Below are 21,331 nucleotides of genomic sequence, written 5' to 3'. Positions count from 1 at the left end.
CTCAGTGCTAATCCCCCTCCAACAGACACACATTTTTCACTCATTCATCTGTTTCTTCTCTGCTATTCATTCAGTCATTTATTAGATTATGCAGTGTGGTAGGCATTCTGCTAGATGCTGGGAGTATGAAGATGAGTGGAATGTGTTCCTGCCAGAAGTGTTGCTTCGGAGGGAAGACAGAGTAGAGACAAGGGGTCAGAACAGTGTTGTTTAATAACCAAGGCATATGCAAGGCACTGTGGGAGTAGAGAAGGAAAGGTGCTCAGCTCTGTGCTGCAAGGGGAAGACGCTCTCCTTTCTGGCACTCCAAGGGGCCTGGGCAGGTTGTGGATTTGGTTTAGGTTATGAAAGAATGCTGCGTTTGGGACGGGGTGGTATAGAATGTACTTTAGTTTTTGTTTATGTTTTTTTTTTTAGAATTTATTTGCCTGTGAGAGAGTGAGGGAGAATGTGCACACGCACAGGCAGGGAGAGGGTGCACACAAGCAGCAGGCAGAGGGAGAAGCAGGCTCCCCCCCTGAGCAAGGAGCCTCATGTGGACTCTATCCCAGAACCCTGGGATCATGACCCGAGCTGAAGACAGCTAATTAACTGACTGAGCCACCAGGCACCCTGTGCTTTAGTTTTGATGATTCAAAGTTGAATCTGGAATGATTGGAACTAATTACATGCCATGAACATTACAGTCTTACAGTTAAAGGTCTGGTAATCTTTCTGATAATATTCCTTTCTTCTTCTTAATGCAACTGAATAAAAATAAGACTTTAATTTTCAAAAATTACCATCTGACTATTTAAAAGATTTTATTTATTTATTTGATAGAACAAGGGTACAGGAGGTAGAGCGGCAGCAGAGGGAGAGGGAGAAGCAGGCTCCCCACTGAGCCCGGAGCCAGATACCGGCTCCTTCCCAGGACCCTGGGATCATGACCTGAGCCAAAGGCAGGTGCTTAACTGACTGAGCCACCCAGGCACCCTGCCTCTATTATTTTTTTAAATTGAAATATATTTGACATATACTGTGTAAATTTAAGGTGTACAACACATTACTTTGATACATTTATTTGTAAAAAGATGGTTATCATTATCATGATAATTAAGTACCTCTATCAGCATTACATAATGACCCTTTTTTTTTTTTTTAAAGGTTTTATTTATTTATTTGACAGAGAGAGATCACAAGTAGCAGAGAGGCAGGCAGAGAGAGGGGGAAGCAGGGCCCCAGCCGAGCAGAGAGCCCGATGCGGGGCTCGATCCCAGGACCCTGGGATCATGACCTGAGCCGAAGGCAGAGGCCTAACCCACTGAGCCACCCAGGCGCCCCTGACCCTTTGTTTTTAATGGTTGGAATCTTAAAGTTCCAGTCTCCTAGGGAGGTTGATGATAATAATACGATATTATTGTCTGTGTTCACTATACTATGCATTAGATCTCTGGGATTATTTATTAATGCAGGTTTGTATCCTTCAACAACATCTGTCCCGTTCCTCCATTTCCAGGTAACTATTGTTTTACATTCTGTTTTTCTGAATTTGGCTTTTTCAGATTCCACATGTAAGTGACATCATACTGTACTTGTTTTTCTCTGTCAGACTTTTCTCACTTAGCATAATATGCTTAAGGTTCATCCATGTTGGGAGTTTGACATCTTTAAAAGAAATGATAAGGGGGTGCCTGGGTGGCTCAGTTGGTTAAGCGACTGCCTTCAGCTCAGGTCAAGATCCTGGAGTTGCAGGATTTTGGGCTCCCTGCTCAGCAGGAAGGAAGCCTGCTTCTCCCTCTGAACCTCCCCCTCTCATTCTCTCTCTCTCACAATGCAGAGTACTAATCACTATATGATCACAGCCTCATTCTTTTTCTCTCAAATAAATAAAATCTTTAAAAAAAAGGGAATGATAGGTTATAGCTATTCTTTTTCAAAGGTTTTGACCAGTGAGATTTGTTTTGGTATGATTTCAAATTCGTTGATAAGCATATTCATGTTTCCTTCTCTGACAGTTAACTCTTTTATACTCCTGGTCTAATGGCTCCGTTTTTAGCCAGGAGGAGCTCATTCGGGTTGGTTTTGAGTCTTTTTGACACAATCCTAGTTGTAGCTCATAGCCTTTTGCTTTCTGGAATAAAATGTTCACATTCATCTTGTACATTTCCTGCCCCACAGCAGGAGTCAGCCATACATCCAGCAAGTTCTTCATACTCTTTTATTGTAAAGTGGAATTTGGAGACCTCAGACTGGGTAGGGGAGCTGTGACTTGTGACTGCACTAGACATCAGTGGACAGAATTAGGAAATTCGTTTTTTTGTTTGTTTTTTTTTTTTTTTTTTTAGGAAATTTATTTGTTTTTAAAGATAAGGAATACATCATAAATTTTTTTCAGTTAAACAGTACAAGGTAGATATTTTATTTGACCTTAATGATCTTATACCCATACTAAGAATTCCACTTCTTAACTTCACCAACCTACTTAATACCCCACACACAATCCTAGTAGTAATAGTGCATGGATTACTATCAGCAATGTGAATTATAAAAACAGAGTAAGGGTAAAATTCTTTAATGGTAATTTCTTTTTGTTTTTAAAGGTATATTCCACTAGAAATGGATGAGTCTTAAAGTACTTTGAGATAGTTTTTCTTACTTGTGGCTAGGTAGAATGGTTTATTTTATTTATATTAGTCACCAGGCAGTACATCATTAGTTTTTGATGTAGTGTTCCATGACATGATTCATTGTCTGCGTATAACACCCAGAGCTCCATGCAGTACATGGCCTCCTTAATATCCACCACCAGGCTCACCACCCCCTTCCAAACCCTCAGTTTGTTTCTCGGAATCCACAGTCTCTCATGGTTTGTCTCCCCCCTTCCTTCTCCTGATGTCCTCCATGTTATTTTTTATATTCCACATATAAGTGAAACCATATAATAATTGACTTTCTCTGCCTGACTTATTTTACTCAGCATAATCTCCTCCAGTCTCATCTATGTTGATGCAGAAGTTGGGTATTCATCCTTTCTGATGGCTGAGTAATATTCCATTGTGTATATGAACCATGTCTTCTTTATCCATTCATCTGTTGAAGGGCATATCGGCTCTTGCCACAGTTTGGCTATTATGGACACTACTGCTGTGAACATTGGGGTACAGATGGCCCTTCTTTTCACTACATCTGTATGTTTGGGGTAAATACCCAGTAGTGCAATTGCCGGGTCATAAAAGTTGGCTTTGCTTAATTTTGCTTCATAATTATTTGTAATATTTGTAGAGTTCCAAAGGCAAACCTACAAAGCCTGCTGTGTTCGAAGATATCTAGTGTCTTTCCTTGTCCCCTTCATTCTAGTCCTTCTTTCCCTTAGATAATAATAATGACCAGTTTTAAAATTCTTAATGTTTACCTTTCCTTTATTTTTTAATTTTAAAAACGTAAGCCAAATGTATTTTAACTTTTTTGCTGTCTCCTTCCTCCTATGTCAGCAGCATGCCATATACATTTTTCTGTGCCTTACATTTTTCGCTTACATTGAGGAACACTCTGCAGTGGGTTATAAAGCTCTTCCTCTTCCTCTTTTACAACTGTGCGGTCCTCCAGTGTGGGTCTGCAGCCTAATGTAGTCCGCGCAGCCCCCAGTGGTAGACCGTAGCTTGTTCAGATACTTCTAGAAATAGTGCTTCTTTGAAAATCCTTGAGCATTCTTCTTTGAGCTAGAGTCCTAAAAGTGGGATTGTTAATGGTATAAAGAAATGCCATTGCTCAGAAGAAAAGGTACTTTTAATATTTTATAGTGTATGGTTAAAGCTTACATGTATTTCTCCTTCCCTTTTTTAAAATTTGGATAGAAAACATAGTTACTGTGAGCACTTTATCATGTTAAGTGCACTTTTACAACGATTTGTAAATGGGTACAAAGCTTCCATCTGATGATCTTAATTTAACTAGTCTCGTCCTGTTAGCTTACTTGGTTTGTATGTTGTGAGAAATAGGGCTTCAGTGACCCGTCCTTGTTTGACACGTGTGTGTGTGTGTGTGTGTGTGTGTGTGTGTGTGTGTGTGTGTAAATATTATTCCACTGTCGTTCTTTCCTTCTAGTTTCCTGTGTTCAGGTTGAAAAGCCCAGTAGAGTGGTGTTTGCCCTGTGGTTAACATTCTGAATCAGACTAAAGATGTGAGTGGTCCCAGCTAGGTGGCAGGAGGTGAAAATACCAGATCCCTCCATGCCTTCTTAATGGTCTTAGGTCTTTCCTGTTTTTGTTTTTGTGTTCCCGGTAACACTGCTCTCTCTCACAGTCTTCTGATGCCTCCAGTTCTCTGTCTCTTCAAATCGAATAACATCATTATTTTTTAATTTGTAGATGGATTCTGACCAGGAACTACAAGGCTCTTGCCAAAGGGACAAGAGGTAGCACATCTGGTTTCCTGAATATTGTGATGGAGTTGAAAAAGTGCTGTAACCACTGCTACCTGATCAAGCCCCCCGAGGAGAATGAGCGAGAGAATGGGCAGGAGGTTCTTCTGGTGCGTGGCTATCTTGTTTGTAGTTAAGTTCTCAAATACTCTGGTGTCGTAGATGCTCTTTATCAGAGCCCTTTGCTCCTTTGATGACTCTTCAAGGAGCATCAGAAGAAGCTTTGAAAAGAGGTGAGGAAAGTTCACTGGGAAAACTGTGGAAAGAACGATGTTGCAGATGCCAGGTAAAGAGCATTTCAGGAATTGTCAGCCAGACTGCAGGGGGCTTCCCCAAACTGAAGAGTAATTGTCAAACTAGGAGCTCTTAGCAGTTAAGGGCAGACTCAAGTACGGGTTTGAGTGTGATGATTGGAATGTCTTTTCAATCTCCAGTCCCTGATCAGGAGCAGTGGGAAGCTGATTCTATTAGATAAGCTGCTGACAAGACTTCGAGAAAGGGGCAACAGAGTCCTTATTTTCTCCCAGATGGTCAGAATGTTGGACATCTTGGCCGAGTACTTGACGATCAAGCACTATCCTTTCCAGGTAAGGATGTTCAGTGATTGGAATTCCTCCCTATTTCCCTCCCTCCAGGTTGAATGCTTTGCTTGCTCAATTATCCTAAAGTTAGGAGACAAGTTTTCTGGCTGGAAACAAATTGAGACGAAGGTTCCAGGACGGTGTTTATATTTACATCCATACCATTAAGCCACCTATAATGAAAGTTGTCATGTGAGGTCATTCTGTTTTTCAGGGAGCAGTAAGGGAATGGATAAGAGAGGAAAAGCAGACCAGAAAGGATGTTAGATGGTGTCTTCCAGCTCTAAGTCTGGGATAAGAGTAGAGAGGAAGGAGGTGTGGACCTAATTCCAGAAGCCCAAATCCTAGGAAGAAAGAGAGGCGATAGTTCTGTGCATTCACGTCAGGGCAAGCTGACCCTGGCTGTGAGGCTGGGAACCCAGCAGGGCTGTGCACGTGAAAGCTTGCTGGGCCCTGAAGCTGGGGATGTGGCCCCCCCCTTGTCTCTGTAGAATTGTTACTTATTATGGATTCTCATCTTCACTCTGTTGTCTCCTACAAGATAAGGAGAAAAACAAGGTAAGGGGGAAATAAGTTTTTGCAACACAGTATTTTTTCTGGGTGTTAGACTGTGTGAAACTTCTCTCTGGTTTATTTATGGATGTATATGCTGTTTATCTTGACTTTCTGCATAACATTTTTATAGTGCTTTGATTTTTAAGATTGACTTAATATTTCTTCTATGAGCGGTTGGACTGTTCAACCTACTTACGTAATTATATGCCGGTATTGAAGAAACTGGGGGTCAGTGATTCTCTCCTGAGAAGGCCAAGCTTTAAAGTCACTAACAGAGGGGCGCCTGGGTGGCTCGGTGGGTTAAAGCCTCTGCCTTCGGCTCAGGTCATGATCCCAGGGTCCTGGGATCGAGCCCCGCATCCGGCTCTCTGCTCAGCGGAAAGCCTGCTTCCCCCTCTCTCTCTGCCTGCTTCTCTGCCTACTTGTGATCCCTCTTTCTGTCAAATAAATAAATGAAAATTAAAAAAAAAAAAAAAAAAGTCACTAACAGATTGTCTTTTTAAAATGCCCTGAAAGGCATTGTCCTATCCATAATACCTTATGTAGTCTTTCAGCAGCTGACTTAGAATATGGTTTGATACTGTGGTTATTTTAGGAATTAAAACAAAAACAATGGGCGCCTGGGTGGCTCAGTGGGTTAAGCCTCTGCCTTCAGCTCAGGTCATGATCTCAGTGTCCTGGAATGGCGCCCCACGCCGGGCTCTCTGCTCAGCGGGGAGCCTGCTTTTCCGCCCCACCCCCACCCCCACCCGGTGCCTGCCTTTCCATCTACTTTTTTTTTTTTTTTTTAAAGATTTTATTTATTTGACAGAGAGAGAGATCACAAGTAGAGAAAGAGAGAGAGAGAGGAGGAGGCAGGCTCCCTGCCTAGCAGAGAGCCTGATGTGGGACTCGATCCCAGAACCCTGAGATCAGGACCTGAGCGGAAGGCAGAAGCTTATCCCACTGAGCCACCCAGGCAGCCCTCTCCATCTACTTTTGATCTCACACTCTCTCTCTGTCCAATAAATAAAATCCTTAAAAAAACAAAAACAAAAATAAAAACCCAGTGCACTGCCAGAAGATTGTTGTCTCTCAGTGCCTGGAGCTATGTGAGCTTTTCAGGTCAGACTAATCAGTTGATGTCAAGTAAAATAAGAATGCATAGCTTTCCTCTGTGGGGAATATTTGGCTGGAGTCCACTTGGGTCTGTCATGTCTGCTGTCTCCTAATAATGGGAATATTAAAAGAAAGGTGTTTGGGTTTTCTCATACCGAATATAGGCTATGATCTACCATTTAAAGATATCTTTGGGTTGAGGCTCTGAGTAGAGCTGGTAGAAAGACGAAAGGGGGTTCCCTGGTGTGATTTGACTTGTGTTCAGGTGGGCCTGGGTCTGGTCAGCAGAGCTCTGAGATGGGGAGAGGTAGGTCCTTCTACAGATTATGTCCCCAGCCACTTGCCATCACTGGGCAGATGACATCACCTCTTGCGTCAGTTTTGCCTTCTGTAAAATGAGGTATTTTGTCCATCTCAAGATGTTACTGTAAGGGGAACACATGTAAAAAAGATTTTAAAGAGTAAGAAATAAGCACTTCATATGTACACCACGTAGCTAATGATTCTCAAGTATTTATTTGACATGTGGTTTTCCGTGGTGACGTTGTTTGGGACCTAGAACTGACACATAACTCTAATAAAAAATAACTAGTAAATGCCAGAGGCTTTCTTAAATATGCATTTTGGTTACTTAAACACTTTGCTCTGATTTCAGAGTGTAATTTTTGGAAAAGCTGGAATATATGATCCGACTTGATTTTAACACAATGTTACGGCAGAATGTTTCCAAACTTACATAACTGATTTTTTGGTCTGTGTAGCACTTAATAACTGTGCGACTTATAGTCACATTAGTTAAGAAGGATCATTTTCTGCATGAGCTAATTATTAGGTGAGCAGTGGTACGGTGACCTAATCTCTCCATCCCTACAGATATAGAAGCAAACATCATTTTTGAGGACAGTGTGGGCTGCCATCTTTCTCGTTACAGGTCCTAGCAGTCATTCTGGTCCTTGGATAAACCTAGATAGCCCTTTGAGTCAGAAGCTTCTGACCTTGAGTTTGTAACCGGAGAGCTTGGGCAGATAGGATATGCTGCCTAAGCACAGTCTCTTGACAGCACGTTGCCAGTGCGTTCCGGTTATTTTTACTAAGTGGGTGTTGGAGTGATAAAGGTTGCAAGTCTGGTGTTCTGTTCTGAATATAGCTGATCTTCCTACCTTATGATTTTCTTGTGGTCTATTTTTACAGCGTCTGGATGGTTCCATCAAGGGAGAAATCCGAAAACAGGCACTGGACCACTTCAATGCAGATGGGTCTGAGGTACACCATGCATGGCGTTATTGTTTGGGCTGCGTGGGCTCTGTATCCAGGGGAAAGCCTTTCTGGCTTAATGTATTTCGTCTCAGAAACAGTTCACGGTGAAGTTCTCCTGCTTTGGGAAGGAAATAAGAAATCACTAATATAAAAGATGCTTCTTAATTTTATTGTTTGTTATTCCAGAAAAGCATATGCATGCTTCTGTTGACCTGCCCTGGCCTGGATTAGTGGCAGAGTAGTTCTAATAGCAGCTGAGTGTTCCCTGGTGGCTTCCAGATAACCAAATTTCTGGGCCTGCGAGAGCAGCAAGGCAGGAGTTGGGAAGGCTGGCCAGTAGGATTAATTTTGACATGCATGTTACATCGGAAGGTTCTGAGCTGTACTTTTTTGGTGACTGAGGCTTGAAAAGACTTGAAAAGCCATGTCTCAGTTGTGTTGGATTGCTGGTATGATTGATACAGCTTTAAGTTCTACTGTCCAGCTTGGATTTGCATTCTAAAATGGGTTTTAAGGCACATATACAAGGGGTGCTTAGGAAAAGTGAGAAACCATGGTGACATTGTAGTTGGTGCATGTCAAGCTGAGAAATGCTATGGGAGTTGAGAGACGTGGGGAAGAAGAGGTTGCGCAGAGATAACGCTGCAGCACCGTGTGTGGGTAAAGGCAGCAGTGGAGAGAGCCAGAAGTAGAGCTAGTGTTTGGGGCAGAACATGAACGCTTCTGAAGCCTGGGCCACTGCTTCGTATGTAGATACGTTCTGCTTTCTGAAGGGCTTTAAAAACTCTGTGTCTGTTACTCTAAAATGGTGGTACGTCTTCTGCTCTAGAAATGCTCATGGTCCCAGTTCAGCTGTAGCATTCTGGCTTCTTTAGCCTTAAATGTTAGTTCTCCTTGCGGAGCTTTGGCTTTGAATCTGGACAGAACTGAGGCTCTGAATAGTTCAGGAGAAGAGGAGTTGAATTACTGAGGGCTGCTCACCCTCTCTAATTCCTGTCCCTTCGTTTTCTCCTCTGTTTCCTCCTGTAAAATCATAATTTCAGTACCTGCTGTGGGGATTAAATGCAGTGACCAGCAGCACACAGCAAGCACTAGGCTCATTGCCTGGTACATCGTGAGCATTCAGTAAATGTTAGCTAGTTTTTATTATTTAGTATTTATTGAAACTGGTTTTGTGTTCCCTACTCTTAGTTTAAAAAATGGTGTGAATGTTTCCTATTTCCCTCTGTCAGAGAAACACTATTAAAGCTGTCTTTTCTCTATAATTCTCAATTCTCCGCCCCATAGCTGTTTATAGAATACAGGTTCTCTACATTAGTCTGCACATCTGAGCCTTTTTTATTAAGAAAAATGTAAATACTTTATCATTGGGGGAAATACTGTATGCATAATTAGAAAATTTAGGAGATAGTGAAGAGTACAAAGAAGAAAAATTGCAGAATCCCCCTCCCCCTCCTCCCATCCCAGAGACAACTTTTGCTGTTCACATCATTTAGGTGTGTTTCCATTCATAATTGCTTATTTCTCTGTATATTCACCTAATTAGAGTCATTCTGTATGTAGTTTTGTTATCAATTTATATGCAAAATTCTGTAAGCATTTTTCCCATGTCATTAAAGATTTTTAAAAATTTTTAATTTCTAATATTTCCTCATGCTCATACCATTTTTTTAACCCAATGATTAAACCTAATCACTTGTTGTTGTGTGTTAAGAGTGTATGAGCTTTCTAAAAAGCATTTTAAAAATCTGCACTGCACTAGATTTCCCAAAGCAGTTTATTTTCATTTTGTTTGTGTATGAATATTTTCATCTCACCCTTAGCAGCATTGCATTTCATGGAGTTTGTTTTCAATTTGATAATAGACACAAATAACATCTTATAATTCACATTATCTTTGGTAAAGAGTGACAGTGAAGGGGCACCTCGGTGGCTCAGTCGGTAGAGCATCTGACTCTTGGTTTCAGCTCAGGTCATGATCTCAGGGTCCTGGGATCAGGTCCGATGTTGGGCTCCCTGCCCAGAATCTCCCTGAGCTCATCCATTTCCCTCTGACCCTCCTCCCTCAAATAAATAAATCTTAAGGTTAAAAAAAAAAAAAAAAAAGGAGTGATAGCAAAAATTGTTTATATGATTTTTCAGACCCCAGATTTTATTTGGCTTAGGTATCTCATTCTCAGGTGTCCACTGCTTACTTCTAGACTTCTGTAATTTAGTGTGATGTCACTCTGTGTCTCTAAAGGATCACAGAGTATATGTGCCACCACATTTGTTTAAAGTTCTGAGACCATTCTCCATTTTTCTTTCTGTGGCAGGATGCTGGTGAGTGTGACTTAGTTAGAACGGGGAGAGCTTTTCATTGTGTCTGCGTATATTAAATACACCAACAGATCAAAGTGTAACTCAGAACTACTAGCTTCTGAGCATCACTTGTGTGCCGAGGTTGTCACCTTTGACATACATGATCAAATGCCCTAAAAATAGAAATTTCTGTGGCTTTCTTTTCTGGCTCATATGACTTGCTCTCTGCCTCCTGCCCCATATTTGCTGAGCTGTAAGACGCAGGCAGGTGTACTGTGCCTGCTCAGTCTCTGTTGTTGCTGAGGAAACCGGAATATGTGAGAGCCTGAGTCTTTCCCACATGTGGCTCTTCAGCCACAGGTGCTCTGGTTTTCTCTGCGCACGTGCTGTGCTGGTCGAGGACCCCGTGCTTCCCGGCCGTCCCAGCACACGATCTGTGCGGTGTTGGTGTGCTCCTCGCCCACCTAACAAGAAAGTGTCCTTGCTCACACCGACTACCTTACATGGTGTGATCACCTTTACCCAGAAAGTAGGTGTGTGGGCAACTTCCTGGAATGATCCCCTTGCTAATTACGTTCTGGATTTTGTTAATTGCTTGTAACACTTATTTTAGCCAGGAGAGAACACTAATTCTTTTGTTCTGGTTGACTTATCAGAATCAGCTTTACTCCTTTGTTTCCTGCACTGACTCTTTCTGCTTAATGAAATGAAAATTCCCTCTACCATCAAGTCCCTGGCATTCTTGTAGCCTCCATAAAGTTTGTCCATCATATCTCACTTTTCTTCACACCTGCAGGGGTTTCCAGGTATAAGGGCTTATTGGACTGTGAAAGTGTTTCTGAGAAGGCCACTGCATAAAGTAGTATATTGCATTGTGTACAGGACTTCTGTTTCCTGCTCTCGACAAGGGCTGGTGGCCTGGGAATCAATCTGGCTTCGGCGGACACAGTTGTCATCTTTGACTCCGACTGGAACCCCCAGAACGACTTGCAGGCACAAGCCCGAGCCCATAGAATTGGTCAGAAGAAGCAGGTTGGTGGAGAGACGCATATGGACATGGTTTGGGGGAATCAGAAAAGAGGGGGGTTGGTTATTTAGCCCTTTCAGGATGTTTGTAAAATGCTTCTTTCTTGTTTTGCTTTCATTTCCCCAAGGGTAGAGCCTGTCTGTTAACTAGTAAGAGGAGGTGTCTTTGGGGCTAAGAGGAACGTACTAGGGAACTATTCTATTTTTATGTTTGGAAATTATGTCACCAGTGACTTTCAGGTTTACCCCAAGAAAGAGAGATGATGAACAGATTTAGAACTGGAATGTTTTTCTATTTTAATGTGGCTAAGTTGTTAAATAATCTAATATCGTTCAAGGTGGTCTACTTTATTATAGTGACAGTGTTAGCTCTGAGCTATGTTGGGGAAATACATGCTTGTTTCCTTCATGTGTGAATCTCAAAGTCTGCTGTAGTATTGGGTAACTCCTAACTAAGTTTCATACTCGACCAAAGGTTTGGTTTGGTGAAACTTTATATCATGAAACTAATTATTCTTTAGCAAGATTTTTATCATTAGAATAGGCTGTAGTAACAGGTTTTTTTTGAGGCGGTTTTATTTCAGACTATAACCTGTTACAGTAAAAATATTAAGCTGCCTTTTGGATGAATGGCTTTTAGTCATTTCTGGTAGAAGAGAAATAAGTTCTTATTTCTCCTCTTGGTTTTAGATAGAGGTAATTTTTTTTTTGGTGATCAGGTATAAACATAACATTTCTTTTTTCTACAGGTAAATATTTACCGCTTGGTTACAAAGGGGACTGTGGAGGAGGAGATCATCGAACGGGCCAAAAAGAAGATGGTATTGGACCATCTGGTGATTCAGCGTATGGATACCACTGGCCGGACAGTTCTGGAAAACAACTCAGGAAGGTCCAAGTAAGTTCTAGAAAGGTGGAAGAGGTGGTCAGAGCCAAATCAATTTTACATCAGCATTTGATAGAATTCATCCTTCTAATAGGATTCTCTATAATTGACGTTATCTATTAATTACCTAGAAGAGGCCAGGCCAAGACCACAAGAGGATGTCATTTTCATTTTATCGTGCTTTCTGTGTTTTTTTCTTTTTTGCCTCTCAACCCTATGCTCTCTGCTCTCCCTCCTTCTTGGCCTTCTCCCTTGCCTTTTGCTTTTGGCTCCGCATGTGACATTCGACACAGCAGCATTGGCAGGTGTGTGTCCTTCCTTAGGCTTGTAGCCCAGTGCAGAGTTGCCTTGAATGTATCAGTAGCAAGAATCTGCCAGATGGAGTTGGTGGCTCATTTCTTACTACTGGTAAAAATGTTTGTGTGGAGATTACTTTTCCAGGTGGAAACAGAAGGGTGTAGAAGGAAAATAGTCAAGTTTCAGTTGACTTTATTTAGAAGCACAGCTTTTTCTCTGACTGAGTTTACATTTTGACCAGACTGTTCAGTGTCTTCTGTGGTAGTCCTGAAGCTGTGTCACAGGTAGAAATCTAATGAGCCCTTCCCTAAATCCATTCAAAAGGAACCTAAATGGTAAAAGCTTGGTTCTTTTTATTTTAGACTAGAGTTGAGAAGGTTGAAAATTCTTGGTGAATGATAACTTCCTGAGTCAAAAGACAAAGAGCAAAGAACTCTCTGCTTTCATGTTGCTAATTAAGTTTCTTGCTTGATCGTGTAATAGATGAGCCATCAGGAAAACAATTCATTTTCTAGTCTTCCGCTAGGTTAGGTTTACCATCACAGACTCATCCTGGGGATTAAAAAAAAAATGAAATCTTTGAGAGATCATTTTTCTTGGGGCAGAATTTATGTTTTCACCAGTGATTTCACTGGTTTATGAGGGGTGGCTATTTTATAGTGGAACTTGATGGTGGTTATTTGACATTCCTGAGAGATTACAACTACCTTTTCCTTCTATAGCTCAAATCCTTTTAATAAAGAAGAGCTGACAGCTATTTTGAAATTTGGAGCAGAGGATCTCTTCAAAGAACTGGAAGGGGAGGAGTCAGAGCCTCAGGTAATTAACAACGAGGAAAAAACTTTTTTTTTCTTTAAAGATTTATTTATTTGACAGACAGAGATCACAAGTTGGCAGAGAGGCAGGCAGAGAGAGAAGGGAAAGCAGGCTCCCCGCTGAGCAGAGAGCCCGATGCAGGGCTTGATCCCAGGACCCTAGGGAGCATGACCTGAGCCGAAGGCAGAGGCTTAACCCACTGAGCCATCCAGGCACCCAGAAAAACCTTTTTTGACAAGTACTTGTGAGAGTCCCAGTTTCTCTGGAAGCAGGTTCTAAGTCTGTGTTAGAGGCTTTCGTAAAGAACAGTAATTACTTGAAGCATAGTTTTTTTAACCCAGGTACTGTTTTAGGTGAATGGGATCCCGGGAAGGAGATTTGGTTCATTTACATCCAGTGTTTTCAGTCCATACTGATGACTGTTGCCTCTTTACCGTATTGTATTGTTGGTGTCCCTTAGGAAATGGACATAGATGAAATTTTGCGCTTGGCTGAAACTAGAGAGAACGAAGTGTCAACAAGTGCAACAGATGAGCTTCTGTCGCAGTTTAAGGTATGGAACTCACTGTGGGAGGGGGTCCTCAGCACCGATTTGTTAACTAGCAGCCACTAATGTCTGCGAGAACTTCCTGCACACAAGGCGCTCTGCTTTTCCTTTACCTGACTCGCCTCCTTTCTTCTTCTTCTTCTTCTTCTTCTTCTTTTTTTTTTTTTTCAAAGATTTTATTTATTTGACAGAGAGAGATCACAAGTAGAGAGAGGGAGGAAGGAGCAGGCTCCCTGCCTAGCAGAGAGCCCGATGCGGGACTCGATCCCAGGACCCTGAGATCATGACCTGAGCCAAGGCAGAGGCTTAACCCACTGAGCCACCCAGGCAGCCTGACTCGCCTCCTTTCTTTCTCGTTCTGAGTTCAGGGGTGTTATGAGTATAGATGTAGTCTTCCATGTGGAGGTAATCACTGATGTGCTCCGTCTTACCCAGAGTCAGGGGATAGAGGAAAAGTTATCGAAGAGGGAAGAGTGTGCCTCCATGGGACAGGTGGAGACCCAGATGGTGGGGAGCTCTGGGAAGCATGGACGGTGTTGTGGAAGAGACAGTGATAGAATCAGCTGACAAAGAGGGGTCAGAGGCAGAAAACAGAAGGTGACAGTAAGCACTTGCTGACTTGGGTGTTTTTTTGCTTTTTTTGTGTCTGTTGTTTTAAAGGCTATTATGGGTAGTATCTGATATAACAAAATTAAATGAGATCAGGACTAAGCGCAGAAGCTGGGGACCAGATGAAGAGGAGGTGGCAGCATTGAGTGTGGTGGAGGTAATTTAAAATCTCATAAAAAGTACAGTGAAGGTGATGTATGAGGATAGAAGAGTCAAGCAAGGAAAGGGTTTTGAAAGATGTTATAATGTCTCCAGGTTGAGGAGAGCTTGAGAAGAGGGAGGAGATTGGAGTTTCTAAGGCAAAGAGGAAAATAAGGTACATTGCCTTAGAAGAGACTGGAAGGGATGTAATAAAAACAGGTGGCACAGTTGGCCTTCAAATGAAAAAGGAAAATAATTTTAGGGAATGGTGGGGAGAGAAGCTGTGGGAATCCTTCCTTCGTGACCGTAATTCCTAGTAAGCAAGTAAAGTAGAAATGATTTGGGACAGCCAGCGGTGGTGCCGGGAAGGAGGAACATGATAGGGAGGGAGCTGTATTTGGAAGGTAAGACTTCATGTTGGAGCTGCTCAGCAGGGTCCTATGACTTTCTCCAGCAAGTACATGAGGTCAGAGGGACTGGTCATTTCATGGTCCCAGCGTGGTCCCCAAGATGGGTTTGGGAGACTAAGGAGAGTCAAATTGGCAAAGATTTCCCAATCTCAGGTGAGAATATGGTTGAAAGAATTGGCATGGCTTCGTTCTGTATGGGTTAGAGAAGCAGGAGAGACCTGAAGGTTCCAGTAATGGTTAAGTTCAGTAGATTCTATAGGATTGAGGGAGACATGGGTGAGGTGTTGGAAGGAAAAGCAGTACTAGGTCCAAGGTTGGCCACAGGTAGAAGTTGTCTCAGAGGAAGAACACAGAAGGAACTGTTGAATAGACCAGAGAGCTCTAGGATCAGAGTCAGTGTGTTTGAATTTTAAGGTGAATTATTACCTTTTCAAACGGACTCCACTTCCAGGACTAGTGCTCCCTTTTATTTTTTATTTTGAGATTTTATTTTTATATTTGAGAGAGAGAGAATGAGTGGGGAAGGGACAAAAGGAGAAACAGACTTCCTGCTGCAGGGAGCTGAATTCTGGGCTCCGTCGTCCCAGGACCCTGGGATCCTGCCTGACCTGAGCTGAAGGCAGACATTTAACTGACTGAGCCACCCAGGTGTCCCTTTTGCTCCCTTTTAAAGAGAAGTAATCTTCCTGATAATGTTTTAGTTAGAATATTATATTAAGACTTAGGTATAAAAATGTCTGCATTATTAACAGGTTAATCGAAAGTGGTCAGCTATGACTTTTGCCTTGCTAAAGCTCTTTTGGCTGTCAATTTTAGCACCTGGTCAAGTGATTTAGTTCACAGTAGGAGTCTTCCTACCTAGGGACTCTTTTATTTCTGGAGATTTAGCTTCAGCTGATTTGACTTTGTTTTTTCCACTAATCCTTTCTTTTTTTTCTTTTTCTCTTTTTTTAACTCTAACATGTTGGAAACATAGCAAAATTTTTTTTGAGATAACTTAAGATTATAGTTTTCTTAAGTAATCATAACTAATAGTTGTATCCCTTACTGTATGTTAAGCCCCGTTACAACCGTAAGATGGATCAGATATTATTTTTTTCCTTTATAGATAAGGAAACTGAGGCATAGAGAGGCTAAGTAGATTTCCTAAGGTCACACATATGTGGAATTGTGATCACATCCCGGCAGGTGGTCTGGCCTGTAGTGTGTGGCCCTTAACCATTCTGCGTCCTCAGAAAAGTTCATTTTCCAACTGTGTGAACCACTTATGTATATATTTACATCATTTATGTCATTTTCATTTGGCTGTTTCAAAGGTCAGATCTAAAGTAATTATAAATTTTAGTTAATTTAAGAGATTGGCCAAATGATTCATTTTTATAAAACAAAAAATGTTTTCAGTCTAAGAAATTACACCTGTTGTCTTTGTCTTGGAATTAAAAAAAATCTGATCGTGAAGATCATAGTATTTATGGTGGAAATTAGAGTTAATTGTGGCCCAAAGTCATCAACTTATGACTTCACTGTCAGTTCCAAATGACTTTGAGGAATGGAATATCTAAAAGCTCTTTTATACTTGATTGTACCCTTAAAGACTGTGTGGGAAGGAATAAGAAGGATGCGGAGCCCATGCCTGGGGCCTGCCCACCACTGCCCATAAGCCGGCAGAGCTGGTAGATGTATCTGTGTATAGCCACAGGCTGTGTGTAGTCTTTGAAATACATACACTTGGATGGTTTTCTTTCTGGGATACACATATCTTTTCAGTACAGACTGATGCCAGATATTATTTGATATGTTGTAAATGGAGTATTCTTCTAGGTTTGAGTTTTTTGCATTTAAATTCTCATTTTGATTTCTAACAGTAGTGTGTACTTTTGACTGTATGAAATCATTACATACTTTTAGTTTCTGTACTTTCTTAAGTTTCTGTACTTCTGATAAAAATGAGTAAGGTAGGTAGTTGGCTACTGATTGCTAAGGTTTTCAGTTATGCATTGTTCCAGATGAGTGCTATTTAATAGCAGTTTATAATTTAGAACTAACGTCATGATGGATTGGTATTACATAATTCAGTATTTGATAATCTAATAAGTAAATCTAAATTTTCCAGTTAGTATCATATTTATTAGAAAATATCTATGATTTAACTTATAAGACCATTTTATCCTTATATCTGTTTCCCTAATTTTCAGTAATTTCTGATAAACTTGGGGGTTTGGCAAGATATTTGGGGGGAGGATAAGGGAGAGATTAGCAGAAGATTGATTATCTGATTGTATAACATCACAGGAATTCTGATATTACATGCAGCGTCTTACTTAGATTAAAAATGCTGGGTGAGTTGGTGTTTTAGCAGATGGTGTTTGGGAAACAGGGAAATGTCCGACAGTGAGTTGTCCGTTTGTTTTAAGGTTGCCAACTTCGCAACAATGGAAGACGAAGAAGAGCTGGAAGAGCGTCCTCACAAGGACTGGGATGAGATCATTCCGGAGGAGCAGAGGAAAAAAGTAGAGGAGGAAGAGCGTCAGAAGGAGCTGGAAGAAATTTACATGCTTCCTCGAATTCGGAGTTCCACTAAAAAGGTGAGTGAGGGAGTTGGAAGATAAGAAAGGACCTCTTAGGTTGTAAAGGCTACAGTAGTGCTAATTACTCAAGGAAGAGGCTTCACAGTGTTGCCTGGTCGTGGGAGGCAGGTATTTTATAGCGAACCTAGCAGGGGAAGATAGAAAAATGTGGAGTGCCCCTGAGTACGCCCGTGAGACATTTGAGCTTTGTAAATTGGCTCTTGGTGAGACAGACGGACGGATGGGATCTGAATTTGGCAGACGTTCGCCTTTTGCTGTGGAGATCAGAACCTGTAATCCCAGTGGTTTGGCTCTCATTGGCAGTGCCTTTGACTTTCAGAGCCAGCCTCTTTGCCTTCAAGTATTTGTGGCACTTGTTATACATACTTACTAAGAAATTATATAACCATAGACAAAAAACATACATATACTTCACAGCTTACAAAGCACTGTTACAAGCATGATCTCACTCGATATTTGGAACAGCACTGAAGTAGGTTAGAATAAGTTTCATCAGCCAGTTTGTTGGACCTAGCAGATCTATTCACTGATGGTCGCTGGTATTGATCGAGCAGTAATTGTGTGCCAGGCGTAGTTGTGCTGTTACACCCGTTGACTCATTTAATCTTCATGAAAACCCAAGTAATAGGTAGTTATCCCCATTTTACAAATGGAAAACCAAGGCACAAAGGGGGAACTTACCTAAGGAAGTAAACACAAACCCACAGTCAAATATTTTTATTCCATTTCACTTGTCATTACGTTGCACCACATCTGTGGAAGGTAACTGTCCCAAGCAGATCTTCCTTCTTTACGTGACACCTGCCTCCACCTTGGACTTGTCCAATATGATGAAAGGTTCTGAGTTCTAAAGAGTTAAGATGGGCTGGTTTTAGTCCCTTGAACTCTTCCAGCCGGCCCTTGCTACAGTGGGACTTTGCCTTTTCAGGCTCAGACAAATGACAGTGACTCTGACACCGAGTCTAAGAGGCAGGCGCAGAGATCCTCTGCCTCTGAGAGCGAGACGGATGACTCTGATGATGACAAGAAGCCGAAGCGCAGAGGGCGCCCCCGAAGCGTGCGGAAGGACCTTGTCGAGGGATTTACTGACGCTGAGATCCGAAGGTTGGTGGAGGGTCTGCCCGCTGTCTCTCCAGCGTGCGAGGAGGGCATGCTGCGAGCGGTGGGCTGATGGCATTCCTGACATGGAAGACGGGGCGGGCAGGGGCTGGTGCCTGCAAGGAAGGCAGGGGATGGAGTCATGGCCCAAGTCTTCAGAAGAGTCTGCCCTGCAGGGTTTTCCTCAGTTGAGCTCACTCTCGCATTGCCCAGCTCTTGTTTTTTTCCTGTTCTCTGGTTACTCTGAGCGATTTCACCAAAGTCCAGCCAAGACAAAAGACACAGTTGGAGGCAAACTTGGGCTGAGCCTTTCTTACTTGTTTTTATTTAAGAATAGGAATACATACATGCAAACATACATAGAGACGCACACCTGTCTGTGTATTAAAGAATATGAATATAAAAAATTAAAATGGTACGGATAACGCTGCCCTCATACCCCTCGTCTCTGAAGTTCACTCCCTGTCAGTGTGAGTACTGATACCAGTTTGGTGGTGGTTTGGTTTATGAGCACCCAGCATACTGTTCTGCAGACTTTTTCCCGCCTCTGATTGGTTTTAGTATCTGATTGATGTTGTCCGTATTTACTGCCCATTGTTGGTATTTAATTCACACACATCACCCTCCAAAAAGACCTAAAATTGTTGCATAAGCCATTTTCCCAACCACTTTGCATGATATTTTTTAGTTTAGGCTAAAAAAACAGTATGAAGGCAGCTTTCTGAGGCAATCCATATTATAATTATATGAGATAGTCTTCTAGGTCAATGTGTTTTAAACTATGAAGTCTTTATTTTCTCCTAAATGTTACCATTGTTCTTTTCTTCTTGCTTTGTTTAATTTATTAGGGAAAAGTGTAAATATATACAAACATTGACAGATGAGGGTATTTACCCCCATACTTACCATGTTATCATCTTAACCATTCTGAATTTGTAGTCGGTCTTCTATGTAACATCTTCTCTCCTCTTACCCTCAGTATTATTTTCAAAAGAATATGTATTCTGCTCTAGGTGGACACAGTGTCCTACAGATGTTTGATTCTGGATTGAGTCTTCCATTTCCTTACTCATTGTCTCGCTGGTGGTTCTAGCTGTTATTGAAAATGGGGTGTTGAAGTCTCTACCTGTTACTGTTGTGTTGTCTGTTTCTCCCTCTGCTTTGGTCAGTTTTTGCCTCATGTATTTTGGGGCTTTTCTTAGGTGCATGCATTTTATAGCTGATATGTCTTCTGTCTGATGGATTGTCCCTTTTATCATAAAATGTCCTTTTGTCTCCAGTAATAATTTTTGTCCTAAACTTCATTTAAAAAATCTGGTATTAGTATAGCCACTTCAGGTCTCTTTTGGATATTGTATGCACATTATCTTTTTCATTTCAGTATGCCTGTCTTTTTTTTTTTTTTTAAAGATTTTATTTATTTATTTGACAGACAGAGATCACAAGTAGGCAGAGAGGCAGACAGAGAGAGAGGAGGAAGCAGGCTCCCTACTGAGCAGAGAGCCCGATGCGGGACTCGATCCCAGGACCCTGAGATCATGACCTGAGCTGAAGGCAGCGGCTTAACCCACTGAGCCACCCAGGTGCCCCTGTATGCCTGTCTTTGAGTCTGGCTTGTGCCTCTTGCAGACAGTATGTAGTTCTATCATTTTTAAAAAATCTATTCTTTCAGTCTCTTCCTTTTGAAGACTTTATTTGACAGGAGAGATCACAAGTAGGCAGAGAGGCAGGCAGAGAGAGAGAGAGGAGGAAGCCCTTGATGCAGGGCTGGATCCCAGGACCCTGAGATCATGACCTGAGCCGAAGGCAGAGGCTTAACCCACTGAGCCAACAAGCGCCCCTCAGTCTCTTCCTTTTGATCAGAGTCTTTAATCACATTTACATTTCATGTATTTACTGACAAAATAGAATTTATATCTGCATTTGGCTATTTTCTTTATGTCTTGTCTTTCTCCTTTATTCCTCCATTACTACCATCTTTTGTGTTATGTAGGTTAGTTTTTAATATACCATTTTAATTCCCTTTTCTTTGTGTTTCTCATTCTCCTATACAGTTTCTTTTACTATATTTTCAAAGTTATTTTCCTAGTAGTTGTCTTCGAGATGATAATTAGTACCTTAACTTGCAGTTGTGTAGTTTGGATTATCATCACCTTAATTCTAATGGTATATTAAAATTTAACTCCAATATAACTTCATTCCTCTCCCCCCTCCTGTGTTATTATTGTCACAGAAGTTATATCTTTACCTTTTATAAACCTGTCAACACAGTTTTTGTTTTTTTTTTAAAGACTTTATTTATTTATTTGACAGAGAGAGAGAGATCACAAGCAGGCAGAGAGGCAGGCAGAGAGAGAGGAGGAAGCAGGCTCCCCGCTGAGCAGAGAGCCCGATGTGGGGCTCGATCTCAGAACCCTGAGATCATGACCTGAGCCGAAGGCAGAGGCTTTAGCCCACTGAGCCACCCAGGCGCCCCTCAACACAGTTTTGTTTTTTTTTTTTTTTAAAAGGTTACGTTTATTTATTTATTTATTTATTTTTAAAGATTTTATTTATTTATTTGACAGAGATCACAAGTAGACAGAGAGGCAGGCAGAGAGAGAGAGAGGGAAGCAGGCTCCCTGCTGAGCAGAGAGCCCAATGCGGGACTCGATCCCAGGACCCTGAGATCATGACCTGAGCCGAAGGCAGCGGCTTAACCCACTGAGCCACCCAGGTG

At 41.7% G+C, this 21,331-nt stretch overlaps 1 protein-coding gene across 3 annotated transcripts in view; it reads left to right on the top strand.

The window, feature by feature from the left end:
- LOC111152726 (chromodomain helicase DNA binding protein 2) overlaps positions 1-21,331 on the top strand; it is a 116,751-nt gene that overhangs the window by 58,324 nt on the left and 37,096 nt on the right. For all 3 annotated transcript variants that reach the window (XM_022511310.1, XM_022511309.1, XM_022511311.1), the window contains 9 exons: positions 4,350-4,512; positions 4,837-4,989; positions 7,828-7,899; positions 11,077-11,226; positions 11,970-12,118; positions 13,126-13,222; positions 13,680-13,772; positions 17,341-17,511; positions 18,443-18,618. In XM_022511310.1, the coding sequence (XP_022367018.1) occupies positions 4,350-4,512; positions 4,837-4,989; positions 7,828-7,899; positions 11,077-11,226; positions 11,970-12,118; positions 13,126-13,222; positions 13,680-13,772; positions 17,341-17,511; positions 18,443-18,618 (1,224 nt within the window). The remainder of the gene's footprint in view (positions 1-4,349; positions 4,513-4,836; positions 4,990-7,827; positions 7,900-11,076; positions 11,227-11,969; positions 12,119-13,125; positions 13,223-13,679; positions 13,773-17,340; positions 17,512-18,442; positions 18,619-21,331) is intronic.

This window comes from Enhydra lutris, unplaced genomic scaffold (genome assembly GCF_002288905.1).
Source record: "Enhydra lutris kenyoni isolate GAN:26980312 unplaced genomic scaffold, ASM228890v2 scaffoldscaffold29, whole genome shotgun sequence".
In the NCBI taxonomy this organism is placed as follows: Eukaryota; Metazoa; Chordata; class Mammalia; order Carnivora; family Mustelidae; genus Enhydra; species Enhydra lutris.
The sequence above is the reverse complement of the archived record's forward strand: the minus strand, read 5'-3'. Positions and strand labels throughout refer to the sequence as shown.